At 37.2% G+C, this 27,949-nt stretch overlaps 3 protein-coding genes and 1 long non-coding RNA gene across 4 annotated transcripts; 2 read left to right on the top strand and 2 right to left on the bottom strand.

Annotated features, from left to right (window-relative positions):
- Positions 1 to 1,297: 1,297 nt before the first annotated feature.
- LOC113760977 (serine/threonine-protein kinase SRK2A) lies at positions 1,298 to 5,419 on the top strand. Its single transcript, XM_027303751.1, has 11 exons — positions 1,298 to 1,664; positions 1,813 to 1,875; positions 1,954 to 2,141; positions 2,426 to 2,500; positions 2,598 to 2,699; positions 2,904 to 2,957; positions 3,097 to 3,189; positions 3,300 to 3,392; positions 3,484 to 3,588; positions 3,702 to 3,800; positions 4,775 to 5,419. The coding sequence occupies exons 3-11, from the start codon at positions 2,022 to 2,024 to the stop codon at positions 5,105 to 5,107; spliced, it is 1,074 nt and encodes a 357-aa protein (XP_027159552.1). The 5' UTR covers positions 1,298 to 1,664; positions 1,813 to 1,875; positions 1,954 to 2,021; the 3' UTR covers positions 5,108 to 5,419.
- A 1,517-nt stretch (positions 5,420 to 6,936) lies between these two features.
- On the bottom strand, positions 6,937 to 12,845 carry LOC113756585 (thiamine biosynthetic bifunctional enzyme TH1, chloroplastic). Its single transcript, XM_027300222.1, has 10 exons — positions 12,762 to 12,845; positions 12,420 to 12,671; positions 12,209 to 12,283; positions 11,940 to 12,015; positions 11,716 to 11,791; positions 10,606 to 10,740; positions 9,847 to 9,911; positions 9,631 to 9,758; positions 8,357 to 8,613; positions 6,937 to 7,680 (listed from the first exon to the last, which is right to left on the bottom strand). Exons 1-10 carry the CDS (start codon positions 12,804 to 12,806, stop codon positions 7,149 to 7,151), a joined length of 1,641 nt encoding a protein of 546 aa, XP_027156023.1. The 5' UTR covers positions 12,807 to 12,845; the 3' UTR covers positions 6,937 to 7,148.
- A 2,018-nt stretch (positions 12,846 to 14,863) lies between these two features.
- Positions 14,864 to 15,798, bottom strand: LOC113763048. The gene is made up of 2 exons (XR_003467299.1): positions 15,482 to 15,798; positions 14,864 to 15,250 (listed from the first exon to the last, which is right to left on the bottom strand). It is a non-coding gene; the product is annotated as an uncharacterized LOC113763048 (long non-coding RNA).
- Positions 15,799 to 18,103: 2,305 nt separating this feature from the next.
- On the top strand, positions 18,104 to 27,651 carry LOC113759297 (ATP-dependent DNA helicase Q-like 4A; the record flags this gene model as incomplete). The annotated part of the gene is made up of 24 exons (XM_027301863.1): positions 18,104 to 18,264; positions 18,878 to 18,932; positions 19,398 to 19,811; positions 19,994 to 20,167; positions 20,257 to 20,387; positions 20,629 to 21,007; positions 21,090 to 21,221; positions 21,754 to 21,840; positions 21,941 to 22,068; positions 23,428 to 23,548; positions 23,632 to 23,783; positions 23,851 to 23,986; positions 24,393 to 24,516; positions 24,596 to 24,666; positions 24,787 to 24,855; positions 25,039 to 25,167; positions 25,247 to 25,405; positions 25,511 to 25,591; positions 25,669 to 25,830; positions 25,981 to 26,036; positions 26,213 to 26,342; positions 26,439 to 26,533; positions 26,834 to 26,911; positions 26,989 to 27,651. Coding segments are annotated over 24 exons (3,636 nt in total), but the record flags the coding sequence as incomplete, so codon positions are not given.
- Between the last annotated feature and the right edge of the window lie 298 nt (positions 27,652 to 27,949).

Here is a 27,949-nt window from a genome sequence, read left to right as displayed (position 1 = left end):
AGTGGGAGGGGGGGAAGGTGGAAGAAGAAGGGGGAAGGGAAGAAAGAAAAGAAAAAAGAAAGAAAGAAAAAAGAAAGAAAGAAAGAAAAAAGAAAAAGAAAGAAAGAAAAAGAAAAGGAAAAAAAGTTTTTCATTTTACAAAAATTTTTCTACAATTTCTACAGTGAACTACAGTAAAGTTTTAGACAAACACCTAAAAAACTCATTTGCCAAACGAGGTCCAAATAATAGAGAGATATGGAAATTAATCATGTTAAGGAATAAAGGGTATCTTTTTTAGGTATAATCCACAGATGTCCGCATCCGTTTTACGGTCTGCGACTAATCCTGTTCGAGCCAGGTTGGGCCATTTGCAGGGGAAAACTCTCCCAACGTTGTTTTTTCCATTTCCATGAGTTTCGAATCTGAGGTCTCATGGTTAAGGGATGCAAGCCCCATTCACTTGCACCAACATCCGTTAGTCCAAACTCCTATATAAGTGAGTGAATTACTCAAAAATGTGTTGTAAAATTTGATAGTTATACTACTAATGGAGAGTTGTATTAGTAACAAAATAGCTAGTTAAGTTTAAAGTTAAATTTGAAGGAAATTAGTTACACTAATAATGATTATTGTGTGAGAAAGGGGGGTAGGAGAGGTATTTTTTACATTCTATAAGGTGACACAAAATTTTGACACTAATAAGTGTTCGGGTTTTATATATAAAAATATGCATGCTGTTATTCAAATGTATATCACTATTTCAAACAGGGGTTTAAGATTCTATTTTACTCGCACAAGCTATTAACACGTTATTAATCATAGAAACAAATACTTAATCATAATTCCTAAGTAATTATTTGTCATGTTATCATAAACTCTAATAGGGGTACATTTTAACTTAAAAGATTGTTATGTTAAAGTTGTGACTCCCACAAATTTGGGGAGAACCTTTGAGATCGTGTATATCTATTTTCCTATTCTCCAAAACGCACAATTCATATGTACAAGAAAGAAATCAGGACAAATTACAAAATATCTCCATAAGGAAAGAATTCTATCACTTGACTCCATACAAAATATTTTCTTTCTGTTTTATGGACCATACGTCCATTATTTCCTTTGGTAATAAATGTACAAAAACGAAACAAAAGGAAATAATTATGGGTCGAGAACCGTAGAAAAATTTAACTAATTTGTAAAGCCTTTTTTTTTTTTTTTTTTTGGGAACAAGTAAAGGCCATTTTACCTCCAATTTGCATCCCATCCTTTGAGCACATGCTTATGCAATTAAAGTAAGTAATCACAGTCATGTACTTTAAAAAATTCCAGGATATGAAAATCTCTGTCGCCACCTTTCTTTCTCATGCACATTCTCACTAGTGCTACAAATTCCTTGCTTTTCTTCAAATCATAGTCCAATTAAAAAAAGAAAAAATTCCCTACCCCCAATCAAAAACCCATCTCAAATTCACCACCATCCCAATCAATTCCTTGATAAACCTTTCGCAATCAAAACCCCCTTTTTTGCCATCATCAAATCTGCTTTCTGCATAAACCCTGAGTTCCTTTCCCAAATTCACTCAAAAATTGAGTAAATCTCAGCTTTGCTTTTTGGGATTTGGCATATTTGGAGAATTTGTGAGATTCCCAGATGCAATCTAGCTGGAAAGTGTCATCGGAAGGTCAAAGAATTTAGCTTTTATCGAAGTCAAATTATGGGGGTTATTGTTTGAGTCTTCTTAATTTTTCAATTTCACCAAAAGATTGGATCTTTTGGACCTTATTGGATAAAGCTTTAGTCTATATTTTGCTTCTTTTTCACTGGTTTAGGGTTTGGTGTTGAAGGGAGGTGTCAGAGTGTTTGATGATTGCGCGTGGAGGCAAGAATTGAAGGTCAGTTTGGAGAATATTTCTGGGTTTAGTTTGATTTTGTTGGTTTATATAATTAAGGGTTTTTGTTCTTTTGCTTAGAGCTAAATATTGGCAACAGAGGACGGGAAAAAAGAACCGAAAAATCAACAAGAGAAAAAAGACAAAAGATGGACAAGTATGAGCTTGTTAAGGATATTGGTTCTGGGAATTTTGGTGTGGCTAGGCTTATGAGGAACAAGGAGACCAAGGAGCTCGTTGCTATGAAATACATTGAAAGAGGACTCAAGGTGAAATTTCCTTCCATTCCTCTGTTTGTGGTGATTTAACATGCTTTTATTTATTTTTTCATATAATTGGTTACAATTAATTGTGTAGCTCCTTGTCTTTTCAGCTTTGGATTTTGGGGCACACTTTTTCCCTATTGTTTGTTGTTGTAAACTTCGTACTTCTACATTTTTTGGGGGTTTGTCATCATGCGTTTTCTTCTATATACGTTAGAGGTTGATTTCAAAGAATGAAGTCCAGTGGAGTTTCAGGTATTGATGCCAGAATTGTGATTCCTTCTCTGTAGATCGATGAGAACGTTGCACGAGAGATTATAAATCACAGATCTCTTAGGCATCCAAACATTATTCGATTCAAGGAGGTGAGCCTCTCCAGTTCTTTATTTTCCTATATTTCAGTTTTTGCGTGCATAAAGTAGAATGCTTAGGGACCCTTGGGCGTTTGATTTGGATTTGCAGGTGGTTTTGACTCCAACACATCTTGCTATAGTTATGGAGTATGCAGCTGGAGGGGAACTCTTTGAAAGAATCTGTAATGCTGGAAGGTTCAGCGAGGATGAGGTATAATATCTTGTATGGAAGTACTTTTGGAAGTTAGCTACCATTTCCGTTCACATTGGAAAAAAAGAAGATTGAAGACGAAGAATAGGACCCTTTGTTTTTGCTTTCCTTTCCTTTGGGGGGAAGGGAGAGAGGAACTCTGTTTTATAGCTATATGTTTATATATCCAGAAGCTAATTTGTCTTTTTGGCTCCAAATATTCAGGCCAGGTATTTCTTCCAGCAGCTCATTTCAGGAGTCAACTACTGCCATTTCATGGTAAATTGGCAGTTAATCTCCTGTATAGTTATATTTTGTAATTTTATATACTCAAGAAACCTGTATATGATTGAATTCATCAAATTTGGAAATATATTACGTGCTCACATGTGACTTCATTACCAAATGCTTTCTACAGCAAATATGCCACAGAGACTTGAAGCTGGAGAATACTCTTTTGGATGGAAGCCCTGCTCCACGTTTGAAAATATGTGATTTTGGTTACTCTAAGGTGTACATCATGATTCGTCAGTTGAAACTTTGGATTCATTTTCAATGATATGTATATTCCTGCTCTTACTATTTTTTCTGCCTTCTCCCTCCCTTCTTCACTCGGTCTAGTCATCTCTTCTGCATTCAAGACCCAAATCAACAGTTGGCACTCCAGCTTATATAGCTCCTGAAGTTCTATCTAGGCGAGAATATGATGGAAAGGTTTGTCCTTTTTCTTTCTTCTTATTCCCCTTCGGAAACAAAGATTTGCCTGTTGTAGTCCATGTTTTAGAACTTTAGTTTGTCTTTTCAGCTAGCTGATGTTTGGTCATGTGGAGTGACACTGTATGTTATGCTCGTTGGAGCTTACCCTTTTGAAGACCAAGAAGATCCGAAAAACTTTAGGAAGACCATTCAAGTGAGTTTTTCTACTTTGTTGTTCCAAAAGCGACTAGGTGGAAAGTTATCATTATCTTTTTGTCATAGAGGAATATGATGTTATTGATACATCTCTTTGTTATGCTTCTTCAGCGAATTATGGCTGTGCAGTACAAGGTACCTGATTATGTTCACATATCTCAAGAATGTAGGCACCTTCTTTCTCGCATATTCGTTGCTAATCCGGCTCGGGTACGTTATTGATTGATGTGAATCTGTTTCTGTTGACTATCTACGTTAAACTGGTTTCATTAGATAATGGGTGACGTGCTTGGTAGGAGACCATTTTGTGTGTGTTGTGTCAAAGGTTGGATAGGTTAAAAATATCTTTGTTGCTCATATGAATAGACTAGTTATTGATCTGCAGCTGGCTTTTTAACCATCAGAACATGATTATATTAGCCTGATCAACTCCCCCCTGGCATTGATGCTAAGATACAAAAATTTATGTTCCTTCTGCACAGTCTCTGTCTGCAAAGCAAATAACATGATAACTCTTTTAGTAATTTTTGTTGCCTTTCTACACAATAGAGGGAACCTTACGCTCTGGTTTTACTCCAGGACGGTTTTGTTTGCTTTACCTGTGCAATAATAAGCAGTTTGGTCTGCTTCAGCTCTCTCTAATGTGGTTTAGCCCCTAGAGTGTTAATTTTATTGTTGCCCTGATATCTGTCGATAGCGCTTTATGATAGGTTAGGCTTTAACTTTATCTTCAATAAGGTTGTGCTTTTGAGAACTTAGATGGTCATGATTTGTATCTGGAGTATTTCACCTTTCTTTAGTTTTTCATGGTTCTTGTGGGAAAATATGGCGAACATTTTTTTGCTTTACCTGTTCAATGGAAAGTATGTCATGATTTTGTGTGGTGATTGCTTATCCTCCAGTGGCATATATATATATATATTTTTTTTTTTTTGGATCCTAGAACCTCAGGATTGCAAGTCCCTTTTTGGATTTAGATACTTCTTCTAGCGTAACAGAAATTCTTAATCTATTTTCAAGATTGGCATGCACTTTTAGGGAAGCAACTGTCACTGGAAGTAGCTTTTTGTGCTCCTCATTGATCTACCTGCTCTTATTGGTTGAGCAGTCCTTCCATTGAAATGCCAAAAAAGTGAACTTGATGGGCTGAATACAAGTCTCACCAAATTGATCTTGATTTGCAGAGAATTACAATCAAAGACATAAAAACTCATCCATGGTTTCTGAAGAATTTGCCTAGGGAATTAACAGATGCAGCTCAAGCTGCCTATTACAGAAAAGAAAATCCAACCTTTTCCCTTCAAAGTGCCGAAGAGATCACTAAAATTGTTGCAGAAGCAAAGACGCCCCCTCCCGTTTCCCGTTCAATTGGTGGCTTTGGATGGGGAGGTGAGGAAGATGAGGAGAAAGAAGAAGATGTGGAGGGGGAAGTTGAGGAGGAGGAGGAGGATGAGGAGGATGAATATGATAAACAAGTGAAAGAGGCACAAGCGAGCGGAGAATTTCAGCTCAGCTGAGGGCTCTTGTCCTGCATTCGAATAGTCTTAGTCCTGAAGTCCATGAACTGCGGGTGTTTTCATGATCGTGTAAAGATATGTTAAACTTGGTAGATTATGAGATATTGTGGTAAAGAGGTTTGTGAATCGCATTTAGTGTGATAGTTCTGTGTGCGTTGCATGGTGATGTAAAGACATATAGAGCCCTGTTTGGTCATCTTGCTCGAGGGCTATGGAGCTCAAGCATTAGTTTGGCTTTGCGTGCATAATATTCTGTCCATTTGACTGTTTGCGTCAATTAAAATACATCTTGTCTTCTACAGTTTAGTCGTATTTTGGTGAGTCGGAAGTCATTTGTCTTTGTTTTTGGCCTTTTCCATGGCTAATTTGTCTTCTACAGTTTAGTCGTATTTTGGTGACTCGGAAGTCATTTGTCTTGTTTCTTGGCCTTTTCCATGGCTAATTTTTTTTATACACACAGACACTCACTGTGTAAACGAGAGATGGATCATGGGTGTGTTGCTCAGGCAGATTGTGACAAGCATCACCTAGTGAAGCTTGGTTAAAAAATACAACAAATTTTTGTTTACGGTACGAAACGAGATCCATTACCTACTCTTGACTGCTAACCAATTTACCGGTCTTCTTAATGTGCCCTTTGTTCTTTTTTGAGCTAATAATGTACACTATTTTTTTAACTTTTATCAACCATGCTGGAAGTCAGCTCTAAACTTTACGCAAGAAAAAACTGATTAGTTCAGCAAGGACTTGGAAGATTGGTTTCACTTCTCTCTCGAATGAAACTCTTCTCAGCTCCTTTTCTGGGGAAAAAAAATTACTCATTAGTCATATCCACAGAAACATGATGAGGCGGATGAACGAGATTGGACCATAACCTTTTGTCATATGCATGAAAAATTATACGAAGCCATGATCGCTATGCTAGAAAAGCGTTCCACAGCGGCACATCTAAAGTGGAATCCGACTCCACAACTAAGCTCTGCTGGCCTCTTGCACTCCCTTCACACGCACACGTTTATACTTTTGTCATTTAACAATCAAGTGCAGTCATTTGTCAAGGCAGCGATATTGTCGATAAGTTAAAAAGAAAATTCGGTGAATCACTTTTAGAACTTTTAATTCCTTAATTCTGGATCAACCAGTAAACAAATCAAAATAACCCCAATAAGAATGACGGGAATATATTTGGACTTTTACTTGAGTTAGCGTGTCACGGCATAGCCCTAACATCTTACGACCTAGCTCTGAAACTGCCTACTAAATTTTAACATGACTTTAGTTGTAAAACAAAATAGCATGAACCGAAAATCAAAATCACGGATTAGAATTTCCAGTAGAGTTTAATTCACTCTAGTCGCTCGTCCCTCTTCTTGCAATGCAACGTTAATATACTGTTCACGCATGCTTGGATCACCACCCAGTACTCTAACTGTAGGCTCTCAAGTCCACCTAGCAGTGATGGAATGTAGGATATACAAAACTCAGCCAGCACCACATATCCCAAGTGCAAACTCAAATCAGAGATACAGAGACAGATAAAAAGAGATCGACAAACTAAGAAGGCGACGGGGAATTTGAAACCTTTTTTTTTTACATTTGAAAAAAAAAACGGCAGAGGTAGATTGATGGATGTACGCCTCCCATCAACAACACCAAAAAGGTAATGATAAAAAAAAGAAAAGAAAAGATTAGGTGTCCAAAAAAGAAAATCAATGCTCTCTTATCATGAAAGTGGAAGAAAAGGAATGGAAATCCACTTTTGTGGCGACAAATTTGATTACTAGAGGTGCACGCTACGGAGAGAACATTAGCTGCAAGGGATCACCAAGAGTAAGAACTTACGTGGGATATACTGAGTCCAGTATAAAAGATGGTTGATTTCACCTAAAATTTTGATCAAGCAACTCACCTTTATCCTGGTTGTCACTGGACATGAAGTTACGAGTCTTATGACGGAGACTACAGTTATTGCCCTTGAGACAAGTCTAACTCACTAGCTAACTTGTCTAGACTCTACAATAGAAACTCTCACTGTTCTATCTCACCTTATTTCAGTGTTCGACTCCACTAGCACTTTATGCAGCTTCTGCGTCTCAATCAAGACAGATTCCCGATCAAAGAGCGCAGATACCACTGCTACACCTTTCAGATTTGGGGCCTGTAACTTCATCACTGAGTGAGCGTTTGAAATTCCAATTCCACCAATGGCAACCACAGGTAACTTGGAAGCCAAACATACGGTTTTTAGCCCATCCAAACCAAGAGTCGGATTGTTTTCTTTTGTGTTTGTTGGGTATACACCACCACAGCCAATGTAATCAGCACCATCAACCCATGCTTCTTGAGCTTGCTCTGGTGTTTTGCACGAGACACCGATGATTTTGTCAGGCCCAAGAAGAACGCGTGCAACATGAGCAGGCATGTCAGACTGGCCAACATGCACCCCATCAGCATCACAAGCAAGGGCAATGTCAACTCTATCATTTATCAGCAAAGGCACACCATGTTGGCGACAAATTTCCAAACATGCTTTGGCTGATTCCAGAAAGTCTCGAGTGTCAGCCTCCTTTTCCCTTCAAGGATTATAGAAAAGTAAGATTAGCAATGACTGATTTTGGCGGCCGATGAAATTATTTAAGCATAATACATGCACTGCACATCCTAAAAATGAGATTTGCTTCTTCGAGATTTTGGTTTCTTATCAAGGGAACCGCAAACTGAAACACCGGAGTGATACTGTCAAAATAATCTGTGCATGTTAAAACGAATGGCAGCACTATTTGTTGATTCTTTAGGTTTAGATCAGAGCAGATTACAAAAGTTTGAAGCTTCATGTGAAAAGTGAAAACCATAGCAAACCCATATTTACTGTATAAGTAATCTGAAGCATAGCGTTTAATGGGTTAAACATTTGCTAATGGCATGAATTTTTATTCAAAGGCTGTCTGAAAGGCAAAATCATGGTGATCTGCCTCATTCATGCTGTATCCTTATTCATACCCTTGCTCCTTAATCCACCTCTGCTCGCACTTAAGCAAATGAAAAAACCACACAACCGTTAAAAGTAAAAGCACAAAAAACACAAAGGAACAATCAAGTAGATGTTTACGTGGCTAATGTAAAACTTTAAAATTTGATATGGATAGCCATGCACAAGAAAAACCCAACTAAAGTAGTAACCATACCATACTTAAAAAACCCAAAGAGGGGGGTGGGGGAACAAAAATAATAAATCAAATTAGCACAAACCTCAGCTGAACAATGGTGGCACCACCTTGAATGGCAGCTTTCACAGCATCAGTGATTGAACGATCCCATTTCTGGTTCATCCTTGAGTCTGTAACAGCATATAGGAAGAGATTGCTGGGATCAAACAGGGACTGCCTACATGATCCATGGGCATACTTTTTCAGCTTCAAGAAATGGTCAAAAGGACCTTGAGGTCCATTTCCAATGAGAATATTCTTACTATAACCCAAAGCTGATTCAATGAAGCGTTTTGCTACCTGAAAGAACCAGATAAAGAAAAACTTAGGATCAAATAAACCATATAAAACAAGTAATGAAGCCAAAAGAAACCCCATAAACAACTCTGTAATGAATTGTTCTTTCCTTTTGGGCTGAAACGGGGGGAACAGCATAGACTAGTCATAATTAATTTGTCGAGTAAAAATGCACATACTACCATGCAACATCAGAGGACAAGAACTCCCAGGATGTGTATGAAGAAAAGGATCCCAAGGAGATCAAAGAGGACTCCGCTAACCAAATTAACCACACATGCATTCACCTCTCTCCAGACACGCAGCTCGGAACAATCCCACTCCCTTTGTGTAAGTTGCTGAATTATACTTTGAGAAGAGAGAACATGGAGAAGCTTAATAGTCAGCATTACAGTACTAAGGTACATGGTGAATCTTCAAACCCCTAAAAAAATTTTGCCCTCATTGCATTGTGTCATTACTGCTCGCATTCACCTCTTAGATATTGCAATGTCCTACAGATCATAAACTACCCAAATTAAGTTGAAATTGCTTATCATCTTTCTAATTCCCTGTCGTCATAGGCTATCAACCTTCACCGCTACTTTTTAAGTGAATACCTGTGTTCTTATCATACCCTCTCTTAAGTACACTACCAATCATTAAGGATTCAGTGAATATCAATGCCAAAGTGCACCGACTGATGATTTATCTACATAGATTTCTGAAAAAGCATGCTATAGTAGGGCTTAAAAAGTGTAGCGTCTATTTTTGCACAGGTCAAACAACCATATTATGGATCAGCAACTTAAAAAACAGCTCATGCCCAGTTAGACATTGAGAGTAGCAAGATGCATTAAGAATGAGAAAACTTTCCTTTAAAATATCTTCTTCCTCCTTTTGATTTATGCATATGCACTAATGCTTAGTCAGCTTCTTGAATTTTCATATAAAAAACCAAAATGGGACTTAAAACTGCTTGTATCACTATGTTACCAGAGGTGCACTATCATAGAAAAAAGCAGATATTGAGTCAACTACCTTTACAGCAGAAATCACTGAAGAGCCTTTTGCTAGCTCAGCTGCAATAGATGAAGCCAAACTGCAACCAGTTCCATGAGTATTTGGAGTTTTTATGCGTGAAGTGCGGAACTCAAAATAATTCTCGCCTACAAGGTCAAACTGAACAAATATTAATACAAGTTCATGTCTGAGAAAACTCATGAAATTCACTACAAGAAGTCTGTGAAACATTACCATCATATAAAACATCAACAGCATCTAATGAAGCAGGGAGGTCACCTCCTTTTACTAGTACATTTCTGAAATAAATAACTTCAGTCAGCATGTGTTCATCAATAATTAGAAGAAGATACCAAGAAAGTATGAAAAACTCCACAAGGAACGGGGGAATGGAGGTTTGACCTAATGCTTAAGTGTTCACTGAACTTAATCCTGCAATTTTCAGTGAGAAGTAAATTCCCATTTAACACAGTAAAGCTACGGAAGCCAAAAAAAAAAAAACCACGATATTGCCTTTTCTAATGCAAAAGCTGTGAATTCTAAAGCCCGATCAAATATGCGAGCAAGCTATTTTGACTTCCAGTTGCTTCCCTACTTCTCAGCAAATAATAGTTTCAGAGCTGCCTGCCCCTAAACAAAAGCAGATGATGCACAAAGCCGAGTAAAATGTGGTCACAAACTACCAAATTGGATTTGGACCCGACAAATTTAATGCATTGACCATGTTATGGAGCGCCTTGATGTAGGCAATGCTAAGTTCAATTAGCTATGAGTCGACATGAAACCTCAACTAACATTATTTAATGCTCCAAAAAGCTTTTCCAGCTAACAAGTACCCTCAACTTTTCTACATCTACAAAATAATTGAAGATAATCAGAGATTTGCTCTTTTGCCCAACCTATCAAGTCCCATAATAAGGTATATGAAGACTTCAAATTTCAAATTAATTAGCCATGCAAAAGTTATGGTTTGATGCATTTGAAGCAACTCACTTTGGGCCAAAATCATGTATATATTTTGCAGCAGAATGCATGTCTGCAAGTGATTCCAACGGCATACCACCCAACAAAGCAGACGCCTCTTTTAGATTTGGGGTAACTATCTCAGCCATGGGAAGCAGTTCCTCCCTATTATTGGGAAACAAGAAACAATCAGTTAGACAGGATTACCTACAGAAGCAAGAAAAAGGACTATTACTCTAGAAGATTTTGAGATAAATCATAGCAATTGGCAAGTAAGCCAAGACCCACAACCAACCTCAGAGAAAGAAATGAAAACAGTGGATGTGTGTTCTCATAAGATCTTCAATGAAGTCTTCTGTCCTCTAAAGCAAATGCCTACACTATCTAAGCCAAACTAGAGGACATTCCTTGCTTTGCATTTTCATATAATTGCTGCTTCAGTATTGAAGTAGTAAGGAAAAAAAAGGAAATGTTGGAAGTCCAAATGGAATGAGATACGAGAGGTAATACTGCATTCTCAATGGCCATACATTTGAATGAGGTAAAACAGAAAATTGCAGAACGTTCCAGAATTAGTATTGCACTAATTAATAGGTAAGATACAACAAGCGAACTCGACAATGTTTACCAGATAACATCTGTAGATAGGATGCATGCGGGGATGCAATGACACATATCTTCTGCAAGTTCATACCGAATGAAGGTAAGGCATCATTCCAGGTCACTGTAATAAGCACAGGCTGTATAATGACACTACAACAACTGAGAGGGAATAACTTGGGGGAGTCCAAGCATGAAATGACCACTCTATACGATGACCAACCAATTCCAGCTAACTTCTACTTATTAAACATATGATCTCGAACAGGTTGACAGATGTTTTCTTAACCAAAAAGTCATAAAGGGGGTTCAGAGGTAACCCATAGTAGAGAGGTAAATAGAAGTATCTTTACTGGTTATTGAGCCTGGCATAACTACTCAGACAGAGAAAGTGAAAAAGCACGAAGAGCCTAGGTTCCTGTTTAGAAATGAGGCCGCTGAGCACAACCAGGCACCACTTATTTGGGGCATACAAAAGGAAGAAGGGGAGAAGAAAATAAACTAACTTCTGTATCGATGGAGATTTAATGCTTAACATACCTAAAGCTAGAAAGAATAGACGGACCAGCCAGTGTGTCACCACTTGTAGATACCATAACAGGATCAACCACTAAAGCTGCCTTCAGAATAACGATGACAGTCCATTAAAGTCCAATTAATAGTACTCGAATGTATATTAGAAGATAAGCATATAGTTATCTGAGCAGTACCTTTTATTGGATTGAAATTCATAGAAATAATTAAATCATCTAATTCTGCATTACCTCGAACTGGAAATTCCTGAAGATATCTACAGAGGACTTTGACTATACCAGTTGAAGGAAGCATTCCTGTTTTCACCTAAAATTAGGTCAGCACTCTTACATGTCAACTCAAATGAATCAATATGCATTCCACTTCAAATAGAAGAAATAATGCAAAGTTTTAAACAAAAGCCAAGAACTTGTTCAAAAACATGTTTACGGAAAAAAAAATAAAGAGGCTAAACCAACGGCAATTAAACTGGCGTATACATTATTAAGCATTTACTTACAACATCAGGACGCATGTCCGATAGCACGGAGTGCAGCTGCTCCAGGACAAAATCCTCCGGCAGAACATTCACACCCTAAGATCACACAAGCCAACAATTAACTATTACTCATAAATGCAACAACTAAACAGCGATTAAGCCGGTGGCAGAAACCAATTAATATACTAACTCGGCTCAGATAAAAGCAATAATACAGGTTATAAGAACTGACCTGAACTCCAACGGTATTCTGCGCAGTGACAGCCGTGATAACAGTGGAACAGTAGACTCCTCTAGCAGCACATGCCTTGAGGTCCGCTTGAATTCCAGCGCCGGCGCCGGAATCGGAACCGGCAACGGTGAGAACATGCGGAATTCTTACCTGATCCTCTGGTTGCATTGCTGCTTTAACTTCGAAACCCCTCACTTTGTTAAGTTGATGAACTTTTACAGAAATTAACTCCGGTTTTAACAGGGAAAAGCTCTGAAAGTTGAGAAAATAAAAGAGAAATTTAAGTTGAGTGGGCAATTAGTAAATAAGCCAAAATTGGTACTGGTTCTATTGAAAAATTACCGGGGCCTTAGGAGTTGAGAAGACGCGAGTGCAATGGAATCCCATGCGACTGAGCCAAAAGTTATCTTCCTATTTTAAGCGCTTGCATTGCATTTGGTGGGATGACTTTTCTTGTATTTACGGCGTGATGATCGATGACTGACATATATATTTCCTTTTTCTTTTTTTTTTACCTCGTTATCTTTTCTATGGCATTTTTGTCCTCTTTATACAATTCTCTTTAGACAGGAGTATGAATAATAAATTTTGGAGTGCTATTAACATTTCTTTTCTTGCCCTCTTTTTTTTTTTTTTTTCTAAAGACTATTTTCGATATTTTTTTTCCCCTTTATTTTCTTAAATTCAGAATTTATATTATAGCTTTTTAACCAAAGTTAGCACTACTGAATCTTCATTCATGCCTAACTCTTGATCTCAAAGAAAAACTAGTTGTACATGTGTTTTAATAATGGTAGTACATAATTCTAAATCCTACTGAAGGTATATTCAGATTGAGACTATTTGGAAAAAATGTAAATAATAAATTTAATATAAATATATATAATAAAAAAATGATTCAAAAACATGTTTATATACAATAATATACACACGCGTGTGTTTTTTTCTCTTTTAGTAAAAGAGTGGCTATTCGAATTAGGGATGTAATCGAGCCGAGTCGAGCTCGAGTATCACTATACTCGAGCTCGACTCGACTCATACACACAGAGGCTCGAGCTCGACTCGAGCTCGATCGAGCCAAGAAAATCGATACTCGAAGATCGACTCGAAGAATTTCCTCAGGCTCGAGACTCGACTCGATAAGGCTCGATCTTTAATCGAGCCTTATCAAGTCGAGTCTTATCAAGCTTTTTGACTCGATTTGACGAAAAAAACATATCAAAGGTGATGTTTTGGGAAGATTCAAAGGCAAGCAAGTAGCTATCAGCTGGAGTAAATGAGGCATAAAATCCATGATTCATCAATACAAATACAACTAAAAGTATCCACATTCTACCTCCCACAGTTAGCATCTTTAACACCCCTAAAAATCAGATTCACCACAAAGAAGAATAGAGAAGAAAAAAGGGAAATTCCCACTTGCTGGATTGCTTGACATGAAACTTTCAAATTCAGCAATTACCCACCAACGGTAGGTGCCCACAAGAGCAGAAAATATGGATGATTCTAATTCCTCGGATCATAGTTCCTAAGTGTGCTGCAAAAGTACCCAAACTAACCAAAATTCCCCACAAAATTTCAAAACTCAGCAAAACATGAGCTGAGCCACCAAATTGAGAGACAAACAATTATCTCAAACAGCCACAATATCCCAACTACCACAAGCTCAATTCAGAAACCAATGCCAAGATCTATCCAGAAATTCCTTTTCCCCACAAATATCACTAATTACTAACTAAAGAAAGCTGCTTTAAACAAGAACATGTCAGAAAAATATGTTCCTGGTTCAGAAAAGGACAGTAAGACTTTCAATCTCCCAAGTACAGGAGTCCTGCAATTTCCGGAGGAGTTGCCTTTTAACAAGATTTCAAAATGTGTACACTGCTCATATCTGAAGTCTACAAAATTATTTACATAAATGGCGTGCCTGGTTAGGGAGAAAAAAGATGATTGATTATCCTAAGACCATTTCAGTTCTCAACTGTACAGCAAGTTAATATCAGCACGCCAACAAAACAAGTAAGGTAACTGCACTCAAAACTAGCTCATATAAGAATATAGTTAATCATCTGGAAGGTTTTTTTTTTTACTGACTTGACATATCAACCAACCAAATATTGAATGGCAGAGCTGAGTTTCACAACATTTAATATGGATCTCTGAGAACTAAGGATGCTTGAGACATGTAACTGCTATAAGCCTTCACAAAATTATCTATTAAAAACCTCAAAAAAAAATTGACAGAGATTCACATAAATCTGCTACAGGATAAGAAGCACTTGCTTGAGACTAGCATCTTATTTCAAGCCATCATGCAGTACAACTGCATAATTAGTCAATCTACTCACATCCAGTTAATTACCAAGTAAGGCTCAACAATGAGGCACAATCTAGAGGGGAGAACAATTATCTCTTTTACAGAGACGTTCCCCAAAAGTACAATATCAGAACAAGATGCCATTTACATATGCCCAGAAGGTGATCAACAATAGGACAAAACTGATTTAGGTGTCTGTGATGCATATGCATTGAATCATAATTCATATACTGCTAGCAAAGATTTGAGACCTAGAGCATGTTACTGAATCCACCACAAATCTGTTGAATAAAGGTAGCAGCTAAGATATAAAGAGTGGTCTATGATCCACTAAGGATGAGTCATTTTGGACAAGATTTTCAAGGCACTACCCACTACAACAATTGTTAACTAAATTAACTTGATATACTAAGCTAGATCTATAATAAACTTCTAGTTTCCAAGTGCGTTTGAAGTGCCGGAGACGAATATACCAAATTCAAAGATAATCAGTTGTCTGGGCCACACTTAGCACCTGGAAAACGTAATGAAAAAAACATTGAATCAGATGATTCTTCACAAATGGGAATTTGAGTGCTTACTCGACTCACATAGCACCTAAAATGTGCAAGACTGCATCCAGAAAGCCAGCCATCAGAAAGCCAGCCAAGACTGATCTAAAATGGCAGCCACGGCCAAGTTTCCTAGTCGATCTTGGCCCATTTTAATGCCAGAGACACAGAGCCAAAAACAGAGGAGCACTTACCTAAGTGAGCCAGAGATGAGCAGTGATGAACCAGCGATGAACTAGTGAGATCTTGGTGCTTCGTCTTCGACACTCGCCAGCGATGAACCAGCACGGCAGGACACAGCCGACAGGAGACGTACAGCGCGGCGGACTGGCGGAGGCCGGAGAGGCAGAGAGCAGCTTCGATTTGGGACTTGGGACTTGGGACTTGTTAAGGCGATGGCGATGGCGATGGAGTCTCACAGATGCGGCGAGCAACGGCGTCGGCGACGAACGGAGTGAGGGTGTAGATTGGTAAAGTGAATTTTTTTGCTAAGTAAGTCGCACAATCGGCCCTCGGCACAGAGAAGGAAGAAAAGAAGGTAATATTGAATTTTTAGACATTTTTCTTTTTAGTGTTTTTTACAATTATGTTATTACTTTTTTGCCATTATAGGATTTTATTATAAAGAAGGTAATATTGTAAATTTCATATAATTTATACCCATAATAGTCATTTTATAATTATAATAAATATATATTATTTAAATTAAAAATATTTTATTTAATTAACTCTGGCTCGTCGAGCTACTCGACGAGCCACGAGCTCGGAAAATAGGGCTCGAAACTCGACTCGCTTTGGTGTCGAGTTACTCGATACTCGACTCGAACTCGGTCAACCCGAGTTCGAGTCGAGTTGTTGACCGAGCTACTCGCGAGCTACTCGCGAGTAGCTCGGCTCACCAACAACCCTAATTCGAATAGCCATTTATGTCAAATAATGCAATGATGCACTATAAGTGCTTTTCTTTAACAACATGAATAACAAAAATCTACACAAGGTTTAAAGTGATTTTTTGCCTTTAAAAAATTTGAGCCAACAAAAGGTCAAGAAGGTGTATTTTTAAAACATTGATTGTGTTTTACTTTAGCTTTTGTGATTTTAGTACTACAAGAAAAGTATATTAACAATATCAAGTATATTTTATTTGCGTAGCTAAGCATTTGATGAGGAAGCTTGATTAATTATGGAAAAAGATAAAAAGAGTTAGTAGGAGCATAATGCATTCAATTTTTTGCACATTTCCTCCATTCCAATATTTATTTAAAAAATGAAATTGGTTTTTTGAACTATCGTTTTCTTGTCAGAATAACAAGCAATCAAAATTAAATAAAAAAAATTAAAACTTGAAATTAAGTTAAGAATTTATCCATTAAAGTTTAAGAATTTATAAATTTAAAGCTTTAACAATTCAAAGTTTAACTCAAAATCAGAAAAAAAAGGTTTAACTCAAAATATGTATCCATTACGTTAAGAAAATGAAAATGGATTAAAGAAGGAAACACATGGAGTAGAGAAAGAGCACCTGGAAACGAGTAATGGGCCGGGTCGCGGCCCACATATTCAGCCCTAAAATTACCTTGAAATTATCCCGCCAGGCGCCAACGCTCAATAATTTAAAGCTTCCCCAACATTTCACACAGTCACACAGTCGGTCTGCATTTCTACACCTCTCCGATACCCACCGCACGAATACAACGGAGCAGACGAAGATAATAGACGCACCGGCGAGCTTCCTATTTGACAAAACTTCCAACCGTAGACCAACCTCAGTTGTCAACGGTACATTTTTATGCTTGACGTCTACTTTTTATCTCCTTCCGTTTCATGTCTAAAATTCAAAAATTACTCACGGTTTTCATTAAAAAAATCTGAAAATGTCATTGTGAAGGGTTATTTGAGGTTTAGAATCGGTTAACAAAACACGAACATTTGGATTATGCGGTCGGTTACGAGATAATTACTGTTCTTAGATTTATAATCTGACCATAGAATAAGCATTTGCCGGGTTTATGAAAAAAAATTAGAGAAATTTGTTTATCCCTAATATTCTTAACAGTTTGACTTTTTAGAAAATTTGGAATTATAATTAATTGAAATTATTATAATTGTCATTAGTTTTATATTGTTCTAATTTCAGTGTTCACTTTTAGTATTATAATGACACGGTGTTATATTATATTGTTCACTTTTAGATAAGTCAATGCACGTTTTTGCTCGAATTGTTAGCTTTTCGAGCCAAGAGTGTCTAATTTCTTGTGGCAATGATGGTAATTTAGTTGATTTGTATTTAGTCTGCATTATTCATTTAAACTTCTGTGGACCAGAAGCAATGGTTGTTTGCAATTAGCCTCTAAATGTTCCAACTTTTGGGACTTGTACCATATGGAAAGAACACGTCTGTTTTGCAATTTCAAGAAAAGAAGCATGACTAACTCTTGTTAAGTTATCAACATGCAGTAAAATCAGCCTTTTCCAACTTTTTCTGCTCGTTCTATATATTCATTGCAGCATAATTTTTTGCCCTTTGTTCTAGAAACCACATATTCCTTTTGTCTGTAGCTTATCTTCAACTATTACTTTGCTGAAATGGGTATATTACATCTTGTAGCTTATTCTACGTGGTCCTGGCATTCAAGCAACAGCATCACATATAAATGTAGGTTAATATGTTAACCAATGTCCGAAGTTAAGAAAAGGAGGCAAGTACAGCGAACTGTGCTTTCTGTTTTTTTTTTTCTCTTGAGTTTAGTGATTGTGTTAATTTAACTTTTCTGATATTTGTCTTCTCATTTGTGACATGTAGTCAAAAGTATCCAAGTGAAGGTTCTGAGGCTGATAATGGGCTACCAAGGAATAATTGGTCTCATCATGCCAATGCATTTAACAACTCTTCAAGCCAAGATAAGCTATTGACTTCAAATTTCCTTTTCTCCCTGCCAATACAAAAGCCTCGTGTTGAAGAAGCAATGGTTGCAAGGTACTGTATTGTGAAAACTTTCATGGCTCACTAACTTACTAAGTTTCTGCTTTCTTTTGCTCTAATGAAGCATCTGAGGTTTCAATCTTTAGCTGTGGAAAATTGTACCGGTCTTCAGCAGTTGTTGATGCATGGCATATTTATGAGAACTCAGCAATTAATTGTCTTGGTTCATATTTACACTTTTGCCTGTCTTCTAGAGTATATTATGTGCCGTAAATTGGTATTAAAAATTTTGGCAATAAGAATTCTTTCTTATTCCATAAAGCAAGTCTAGCTTTGATTTAGTCGAGTGTTTTGAAAAGAATAAAAGAATCACCTGTATCCTAATTGGAAATTTGGCATGCTAAATTTTATTTATTGGTTATCAAGTTTTTTTCTAACCCGTGAACTTTCTCACTTTGTGCATTTCCTTAAATTTTGGCAATAAGAATTCTTTCTTATTCCATAAAGCAAGTCTAGCTTTAATTTAGTTGAGTGTTTTGAAAAGAATAAAAGAATCACTTGTATCCTAATTGGAAATTTGGCATGCTTAGTTTTATTTATTGGTTATCAAGGTTTTTTCTAACCTGTGAAGTTTCTCACTTTGTGCATTTCCTTTTCATTTTTCTAGGTCCATGGTTTTTAACATCCAGAATGTAAGAATGTGCAGTCAGGAAGTTGAAAAGGTGAATTGCTCTTTGACATTGCTAACGAGGATTTCCTCTACTTCACAGGGTCATTTGCTGTAGCACATTGCTGTAATATTTTTGCTAAAGATTACATAGGTTTTTTTACAGCTACTTTCTCTACTACCTTGCATCCTCTGCCCTAAAGAGGACTCCTGATTTTTGCATATTATGTATTCTTTTCCACTTCTACTTCTGCACTTGTACTTGGCTGTCAGCTATCAAGAAAGATGGAAGGTGTTGCTAGCCATTTTTAGTAATTGAGAAGCAAGTTAAAATTTTGGCACATTTTGATAAAACAACTACTTGTCCTGTAAAACTAAAGGCTTGCTGACCTTTATTTTGTGCATCTGTATGACTGTGTTCAATGCTTATCAGTTGATTAGATAGCAATTTTGGTCAGGTAAGGAAATTTTATATGGATCCTTCATACATATTTTTCCTTGAATATTGACATTTTGGCAGGTTTGGCAAGCTCTTTCAACTCTCGAGCTTTCTTCCAGGAATTATGTAAAACCTGGAAAAATTGTGCCACTAAATAAAGGTTTTAGCACTTCCGTATCTCGAGCTTCTAGGCAACCTATCCACCAGTCCGTATCTGATATAAAAAGCACATTTCAAGCAAATGTGGAATCACATCAAGCAGTCAGACAAAGTAGTATCAGAGGTGGTGAATCAGGAAGTTACAAAGCAACTTCAGTTACAACATCTGGCTATGGCGTAGCTGAAGTAAGGAGGACTGGTACACACATATCACTCAGTAGCAGCTTTCATCCGCAAGCTGTAAATCCACCTAGCAATCATTCAATTCATATCAGTGACATGGCAAGATCTGGAAATACTTATCCTGAGGGCGTTGATGATGATAATATACTTGAGGTACCAGATTTTCATTGCTTACTGTGATGATATCCAAATCACTACCACACTTTCCCGTACCTTATGAATTAAATCATGAGAAATTAATCGTTTTCTATTTGCTTGTTGGGTCATGTAATTAGCAGAAATTAATGCTTTCTGTGCATTAAATCTTGGTTTTATTTCTCAACACTCTGTTTCAGAATATTGACGTGGACCAAATAGTCATGGAACACTACCAGTCAACTTGCACACCTCAACCATCAATATCCAAACTTCCTCCAATTAATCCAGTTGTAAATAAAGATAACTTAGTGGAACCCGAGGCAACAAGTTTGCCACCAGAGTTGTGCATGAAATGCAGTCATGGGTTCCAGGTATCCACTTCTAGTACCTTCCACTTATATTTTACCCATTTGGAATCACTATGGAAGTACTTATGTATGACCAGCTGATATTGGTACAGTTAGGATTTTGTCCGGAAGCTTCAGTTCATTTACAAGAGCTGAAGGATATGCTTATTGGGATATCTAATGAACTTATTGACAATATTACTGATTTGGAGTCAGATCAGATAGAGAAGCTTCGACAAGAAAGGTTTGGGCAATTGCATTCTTTCTTTCATACAATCTACAAAATTTAAGATTAAATACCTTAAAGAACATGGTGCTTACAGAAAACAAGAAAGAACAATTTACTGGATCAGTTTCCTAACACCAAGAAAATGCAATGGAGAACACTATGGTTTCTCTATGCCTCCTATACTGCGTCTCTGTTCTTCTTTTGGTAGGTTGTGGACAGCATCTAAAATTATGCTTGTTTGCCTGTCTGATGGCAGGATGCAGCTGAACATGCAAATTCAACAACTAGATAAATACCTTCGTGCTAACTTAGTTAATGATGAGCGAAGAACGTCACATTTCTCTGCATCCACAGCAACTCCTTCGGCTTTTCAATATGAAACTCCTCCAGCAGTTCCATTTAAGATGGATCCCACTAGGCTGGATCCTCAATTTTATGCACATAGTGAGCCAAATGGTTTTGATAGATGGGATTCATCGTCAGTCTCATTCACTTCCACAGACTGGTATGGAGCTTCAGCAGCTCCTTTGGAGAGAGAACCATATGTTCCTAAGTATGTTGAAGTCAATTATATTGAAGGTTCCAATGACAAAAAATGGAGTAGCCGTGATTTTCCATGGACAAAGAAGCTAGAGGTGTGCAAACCAGTATATTCTGGCTTCTAAAGTTTTAGATATGCATGTAATTGTATCTGCTTTGTCAATGTTCTTCTATCAGGCAAATAACAAGAGAGTATTTGGCAATCATTCCTTTCGCCCCAACCAAAGAGAAGTGATCAATGCAACTATGTGTGGACATGATGTTTTCGTGTTAATGCCAACTGGAGGAGGAAAAAGTCTCACATATCAGGTGAAAGAGAGTTTATTATTTTCTTAATCAATCCTCTCTTTTCTTATCTTGTAATAACATGAAGCTAGAAGCTGGGAAGGATTGTGTCTGTCTAAGATCTTAGTTCACGCCAGAATAAGTTCATCCATTCAATTTCTGCACTATTTGTGCTTTCAGTGGGATGGCATGTAAAACTTAACCATTCTCATTCTTGTGCATAATACATCCTATATTTATGTGAAACTATTCATGTTACTGCTAATTCTATATCCTGAATTTTGGCATACAAAGGTGACAAACTACCTTAAAATGTTTTCCTAGGAATGTTTAAAGCTTTTTGGAGTTGTATTGTTAGGCATGGGATTCTTAAGAAAGGAAATCTAATTGTGGTCCTCTTTTTTGACATCTGTAGCTCATCTTATGTTTCCTTCTATCAAACTTGTGATCACATTGCATGTACAGTATAATCAGATGCTATTGTCTTTGGACTAGGAGAGAGGGGTTTTGCTGTCTTCTTTGTATCCTGAGTGGAGTGTTATTGTTTTTCTCTCAGCTTCCTGCTCTTATATGCCCTGGGATAACTTTGGTTGTTTCCCCGCTTGTTTCACTCATCCAAGATCAGATAATGCATCTACTACAGGTACTGCTACAAGGTTTATTAACTTTTTTTTTATTCCATTTTCACTTTCTATGTTACAGCCCCTTCATGATCTCTTATATTATATCTCTTATTACCACAGGCAAACATTCCTGCTGCTTATCTAAGTGCCAGCATGGAGTGGAGCGAGCAACAGGAGATTTTGAGGGAGCTGAATTCAGATTATTGTAAATACAAGCTGCTATATGTCACCCCTGAGAAAGTAGCTAAGTGCGTGGTTGTATTTCTTTTTAACTTCACATGCTTCACTTCCGTTCACTCTGAAGGGGTCAAAATGCTGGAAGCTGGATTCATACTTATCTTGTATTCTGTTGGATATCTAGAGTTTCTATTTCATTTGGATAGGTTATTTAAAATCTACATATGCTGATGGACAAGTAACTTGTTGGTTTGTGAATAGAATGAATAAAAGTTTCTATTGACTGGTAGATCTACTCATTGTTGGAGAAAACAGGAAGTTGGCTTATTATGTAAAGTATCAGCCTTTGCTGAATTAAATTAACTTGCTACTAGGTAAGCAAGTTACCAATCTGAGCACTGAGCTTCTTCATAGGATATGCTGTAATGTTTGCTGAAAGAAAAGACCTAGAACACCTGTGAAATATGCAAATGATGGAGTCTTTTATGTTGTGTCTTGCAAATCCAATTCCTTGTCAAAAAGTATCTTGCCCAAGGATTATGAAAATCTTTCTTTTTATCTTCTGTTTGTTTTTAGTGTTTATGTAAAGCTTTTGTTGTCTTAGTCTTCCTGTTTGGATAGAAAATTTATCCCAAATATTATTCTGCTTACATCACAAACACAATTTCCAATCAACTTTATATCTTCCCAACCACCTTTTTATTTCACATACATTACATCACAAATGTGCTACACTGATTATTTCAAATAGTCTCCTATCACAAAATGTGTGTTTGTGGTTCTTTCCCCCCTCTTTTTTGCTGTAGGCTTCCTCTTTAAAGCTGTTTTCCCCCTTTGCAGCAGTTGTATTCTTCCTATTCCATTTACTTGTGCCCAAAAGTTGAGGAATGTTTCTGGATAAACACACCTAGAGTCTTGGTATGTACAAGTTTCTGTAGATAATATCCCTCTCCACTCTTCAAAAATATGTGATTTAAACATTTTACGTATTTGTTTTAATGCCAGCACAATGAAGACGTTTTCCTTTTTCCCATTACCCGTGAATAACTATGCTGTTTTTGAAAAGAAGATAAAGTTAGTGCATGCTATAGTGCAACCTTAAGGTTCGCTTGTGGGCCAAACATTTTAAGACCAAAGGTAGCTTGAGTGTGACCTGTTGTTTTGATTATTAGTCTTGTAATGTATTGGAAGTCCTATGATGTAATAATCTGGTTTGTGTACTGATGTCGTGCAAGTTAATATGATGCATTGAATAAATATGTCAAACTCAGTTCATTTTGCAATTGCTATTGCCACTGTTCAAACTTGTTAAAGTTGACTACAACAAAATTTGGCATTTTAATCTTACTTGGAGTGGAATTGGAATGTCCTGTGATGCAACTTCTAGCTAGGGTGTGAAATTTTGTAATGCAAGTCATCTTTAAGTGCAGAAGTGACGTGCTGCTGCGACAACTGGATGGTCTGAATGGTCGTGGATTGCTTGCTAGGATTGTAATTGATGAAGCTCATTGTGTAAGCCAGTGGGGACATGATTTTCGACCAGATTATCAGGTTGCCTACCACAATGTTTTCAATTCTGTTACATAGTTTAACTGTTTTTTAGTTGACTCTTAACTCTTCTGAAACCCATCCAGGGTCTTGGTGTCTTGAAACAGAAGTTTCCAAGTGTACCTGTTCTAGCCTTGACTGCTACTGCCACAATCAGTGTCAAAGAAGATGTTGTTCAGGCTCTGGGCCTTGTAAACTGCATTGTGTTTAAACAAAGTTTTAACCGCCCAAACTTACGGTAAATGTTCAATTAAGTACACTGTTTACTGAAATTTTATAGAGTCTTAATTATGCCTGTATTGCAGATACTCAGTTATCCCAAAGACAAAGAAATGTGTGGATGATATTGACAACTTCATAAGGCAAAATCATTTTGATGAATGTGGAATTGTTTATTGTCTTTCAAGAATGGATTGTGAAAAAGTTGCAGAAAAGTTACAGGTTAATCTCTGGCTAATTTTATTCAATTTTCTATATTTATTTATCTACATTTAAATCAACATGGTTCAATTTTTTAAAGTAATCCAGTCATTTGTGGATCCACAAACTGATAGAAAGAGGAATTCTTAAGAAGCATCCAGAAATTTGGTGTAACCTGTTCAATTCAGTAGATGAATCTGTAATGTCATCTCTATTTAACCTTGGAACTCAATGAGATTGCAGTTATATCATTTTATGCAGCTTAAGCAATTATTTCACAACCTAGAAGAAAGCCTTTGGTTGTCAATCATGAAATTCAATAAGGATCAACTTGGTTGAAGAATTACCTCATGATGTATGAAATACATATACGCTTTCAGGAAAATTGTTCTTTTCTGATGGTTTGATGGAGTGCTTGTGTGTTCAGGAATGTGGGCATAAAGCAGCTTTTTACCATGGAAGTATGGATGCTGCACAGCGTGCTTTTATACAGAAACAATGGAGCAAGGATGAGATAAATATAATATGTGCAACTGTCGCATTTGGAATGGGTATGATTGCCTACTGATGGAACCTTCTCTAAGACTTTTAATTTCATACTTAAACTCGTGCTAACAGGAGGTCATTCAGGTATTAACAAGCCAGATGTTCGCTTTGTCATTCATCACTCACTTCCAAAATCTATTGAAGGTTACCATCAGGTCATACATGCAGCCCTGCTCTTTAAACTGTTCTTTCTTACCAAAATAACTTCTGACAACTATTGAATGAGGTGTTGCAAATTTCTAATTCGTAGGACATCGACTTTTTTCATGTTTTAGGAGTGTGGTCGTGCTGGTAGAGATGGCCAGCCTTCATCTTGTGTGTTGTACTACAGTTATAGTGACTATGTAAGTTGCTGATGCTATTTTTGTATTTTTGGTCTATTATTCTTTGTTTTTCTGTCTTGTATATGTATCTCTGTGGCATGCCAATTATAATTCTGCAGTCTGGTCTCTTGTTTATTTGATCCGTTTGTTCTCTTTGTTCATTTGGTCGTTACACATGTATATTACTCCACTTTTTCTGTGTAGATTCGACTAAAGCATATGATTAGTCAAGCAACTGTAGAGCAGAGTTTTGGGGTATCTGGATACAATCGTGCTAGTGCTAAACCTTCAGGAAGAATATTGGAAATGAATACTGAAAATCTTCTCAGAATGGTACTCTCTTAGGCCTAGTCTCACTGTTGATGTCATTGGAATGACAGAGTCACTTAATTCCCAATTAAACTGTTTTCAGGTCAGTTACTGTGAAAATAATGTTGATTGCCGGCGTCTCCTACAGCTTATTCATTTTGGGGAGAAATTTGATTCTCTCAATTGTCAAAAAACATGTGACAACTGTACCAAGACTCAAAGCTGTATCGAGAAGGATGTCACAAATATAGCAAAACAATTGGTCAGAGAGTAATTTTATCTGTCCTTAATTAGACTATCTCACTGTGAGTAGTTTGACTATCTCACTGTTTTGTCTAAGATTTATGTTATTCTATGTGTGAATCAGGTGGAATTGGTAAAGATGACTGGACAACAGTTTGCATCAGCTCATATCTTGGAAGTCTACAGGGGATCCTTAAACCAATTTGTATGTCCTAAAGATCGACTTGTCCCTTAATCCTTTTCTTAGTGTTTCTGACGTTATTTTGTCGTGTAAAATTCTAGGTGAAGAAACACAGGCATGAGACTTTGAGCCTGCACGGAGCTGGAAAACATCTTCTCAAGGGTGAAGCATCCCGTGTGCTGCGTCATCTTGTTATTGAGGATATTCTTGTGGAGGATGTAAAAAAGAGCGATGTTTTTGGATCAACATCTTCTGTGTTGAAGGTATAACGAGGGTTGCCTAGGGTTTAACTGTTGTTCAACAATCATGTTTGGGTCCAATGAACTGAGTGAAAATTTTATTTTCTTATTTTCTATTTCCATTTCGCTGGCATGGACTCCGGATTTACAGTTGTTTCTGTTTTTTTTTTTCAGGTGAATGAGTCTAAGGTTCAACATCTTTTGTACAGAGGCCAGCCTATTAAACTAAGGTTTGGTTGCTCTGACTCGTATAGACTTGAACCTAGAGATCTGTTTGGCTGACTGAAAAGTGTAACAGTAGCCATTGCATATTTTAATTGCCTTGAGATGGAGGAATATTTAAGGGATATTTGAAAAATATATTGGGGTTTGCTTTTTTTTATATTTAAGTTGCTGTTCGATGCAGATTTCCCTCCACCAAGCCATCTAAATGGGGTACGTCTGCAGCAACTCCAGCCAAAGGCTCACTGACCTTTGGAAAGCAGGGTTCTCCAGAAATGATCTCTCCTGGCCAACCTCAAGCGGAAGTTGACTTGGTCTGCTGTATATGCAAATACATGGCTTTTTTCCTTCGTATACCTGAAGCACAAAAATATTATTTTTGACTTTGTATATGGGGATTGCATTTGCAGAACCTTTCAGCCAAACTTTATACTGCATTGCGGATGCTTAGAACTATTCTCGTTAAGGAAGCTGGAGACGGCGTCATGGCTTATCATATATTCAGGTATGCTTCCGTAGACTTCTTAATTTGAAAAAAACCAGTAACTTCAGTAACTTGGTTCCCTAATACCCTAAGGTTACATTCTTTGAGACCTGATCTAAGTTGGAGACAGAAGATGAGCAAATTATACATGAATAGAACGATTCATACTCATTCTTCTGGATTGTGATCTAGAGTTCAGAATCATTTTCAGCTTCCATTTCCTCACCTCCTTGCCCACCCATATTCTTTTTAGTTTCTTGAGTGAGGGTGCTGGAAGTTTTGACGATGGAAGTCTTACTGTGGTTTGTGTTCTGTGGCTAGAAATGACACATTGCAGCAGATCAGTAAGAAAATACCTAGAACAAAGGATGAGCTTCTGGAGATAAACGGAATCGGGAAGTAAGTTTCACACGCACTTTGGTTGGAATTCTTGATTATCTAGTAGTTGTTTTATGTAATATTATGTATATATACAGGGCCAAAGTAAGCAAGTATGGGGATAGGGTATTGGAAACAATTGAGGCTACCATCAAGGAACACAAGATAGACAAAACCAGTGGCAGCAGTAGTAACGATAGTGCTGATTCCATGAAAAGGAGAAGAGACACTGTCAAAGAACGTGCTGGGAAGTCAGGAGATGATGAAGACTTCAACGAGAGCACAGGTCGGTCTAAGAAAAGGACTTTGAAAAGGCAAAATTCTAGTGTTGAAGCTACTGATAGTGGAGATCTGGTTGCCGACAACGACTGCATATTTGATGATGATATGGATTTTGATGAATTGAACTGTGATGTTCAATCTAATAGCACAAACTCAAAGGCTGATGTGAATAATGGGGGGAGAGTACTGCCTTCATGGTCATCCCCAGCTACCAAGGTTTATGCTTAGGTCCTATAATACGGGTCCGTTTTCAAAGAATAACTAAATTATGATTACATTCCCGTTTCCAAATTTTGAAGGAGAAATTTATGCATTGGAAGGATGGGAAATGTTGTGGTTAAAGAACCGTGAAGAAAATGTACAAGTTCCTAGACTTCCACCCATAGCTTTGCATGCATGAAAATCTTATTCATGTCCATAAGCCAGTAACGATACTTGTGAGGATTCATCAATGTGCAAGATCAATGAGTTTGATCATCTGGGCACTTGTAACTTGCCTTATATGTTGGACTTTTGCCGAACACAGTACTGTAGCTAAGGTCGGTATCTAACGCCATGGTTTCAAAAATTGTTTCCTCGAATACTAGATTTTATACATTCCATTCTCCACTATTATTTTCATTGGGTGAAATATAAAATTTGGCGAGTGATATCTCGAAGAAAGAAGGTAACCGGATCTCCTTGCTAACAAAATTTGACCCTTGCTGGACTGTGTTATGTACCACGTAACCAAACTTCCTACGGCCAAATTCCAAAAGATGCTAAGCACTCCGTACT

The sequence above is a fragment of the Coffea eugenioides genome, chromosome 2, assembly GCF_003713205.1.
Source record: "Coffea eugenioides isolate CCC68of chromosome 2, Ceug_1.0, whole genome shotgun sequence".
In the NCBI taxonomy this organism is placed as follows: Eukaryota; Viridiplantae; Streptophyta; class Magnoliopsida; order Gentianales; family Rubiaceae; genus Coffea; species Coffea eugenioides.
This window is presented reverse-complemented; position numbering and strand designations above follow the sequence as displayed.

Coding starts and splice junctions, on each gene's coding strand:
- LOC113756585 (XM_027300222.1), bottom strand. CDS start 12,806: ATGGGATTCCATTGCACTCGCGTCTTCTCAACTCCTAAGGCCCCG. Junction 12,016..12,208: donor CGGACATGCGTCCTGATGTT/GTAAGTAAATGC, acceptor ACCTAATTTTAG/GTGAAAACAGGAATGCTTCC. Junction 9,759..9,846: donor TGTTGATGTTTTATATGATG/GTAATGTTTCAC, acceptor TTGACCTTGTAG/GCGAGAATTATTTTGAGTTC.
- LOC113760977 (XM_027303751.1), top strand. CDS start 2,022: ATGGACAAGTATGAGCTTGTTAAGGATATTGGTTCTGGGAATTTTGGT. Junction 3,190..3,299: donor GTGATTTTGGTTACTCTAAG/GTGTACATCATG, acceptor CACTCGGTCTAG/TCATCTCTTCTGCATTCAAG. Junction 3,589..3,701: donor ACTTTAGGAAGACCATTCAA/GTGAGTTTTTCT, acceptor ATGCTTCTTCAG/CGAATTATGGCTGTGCAGTA.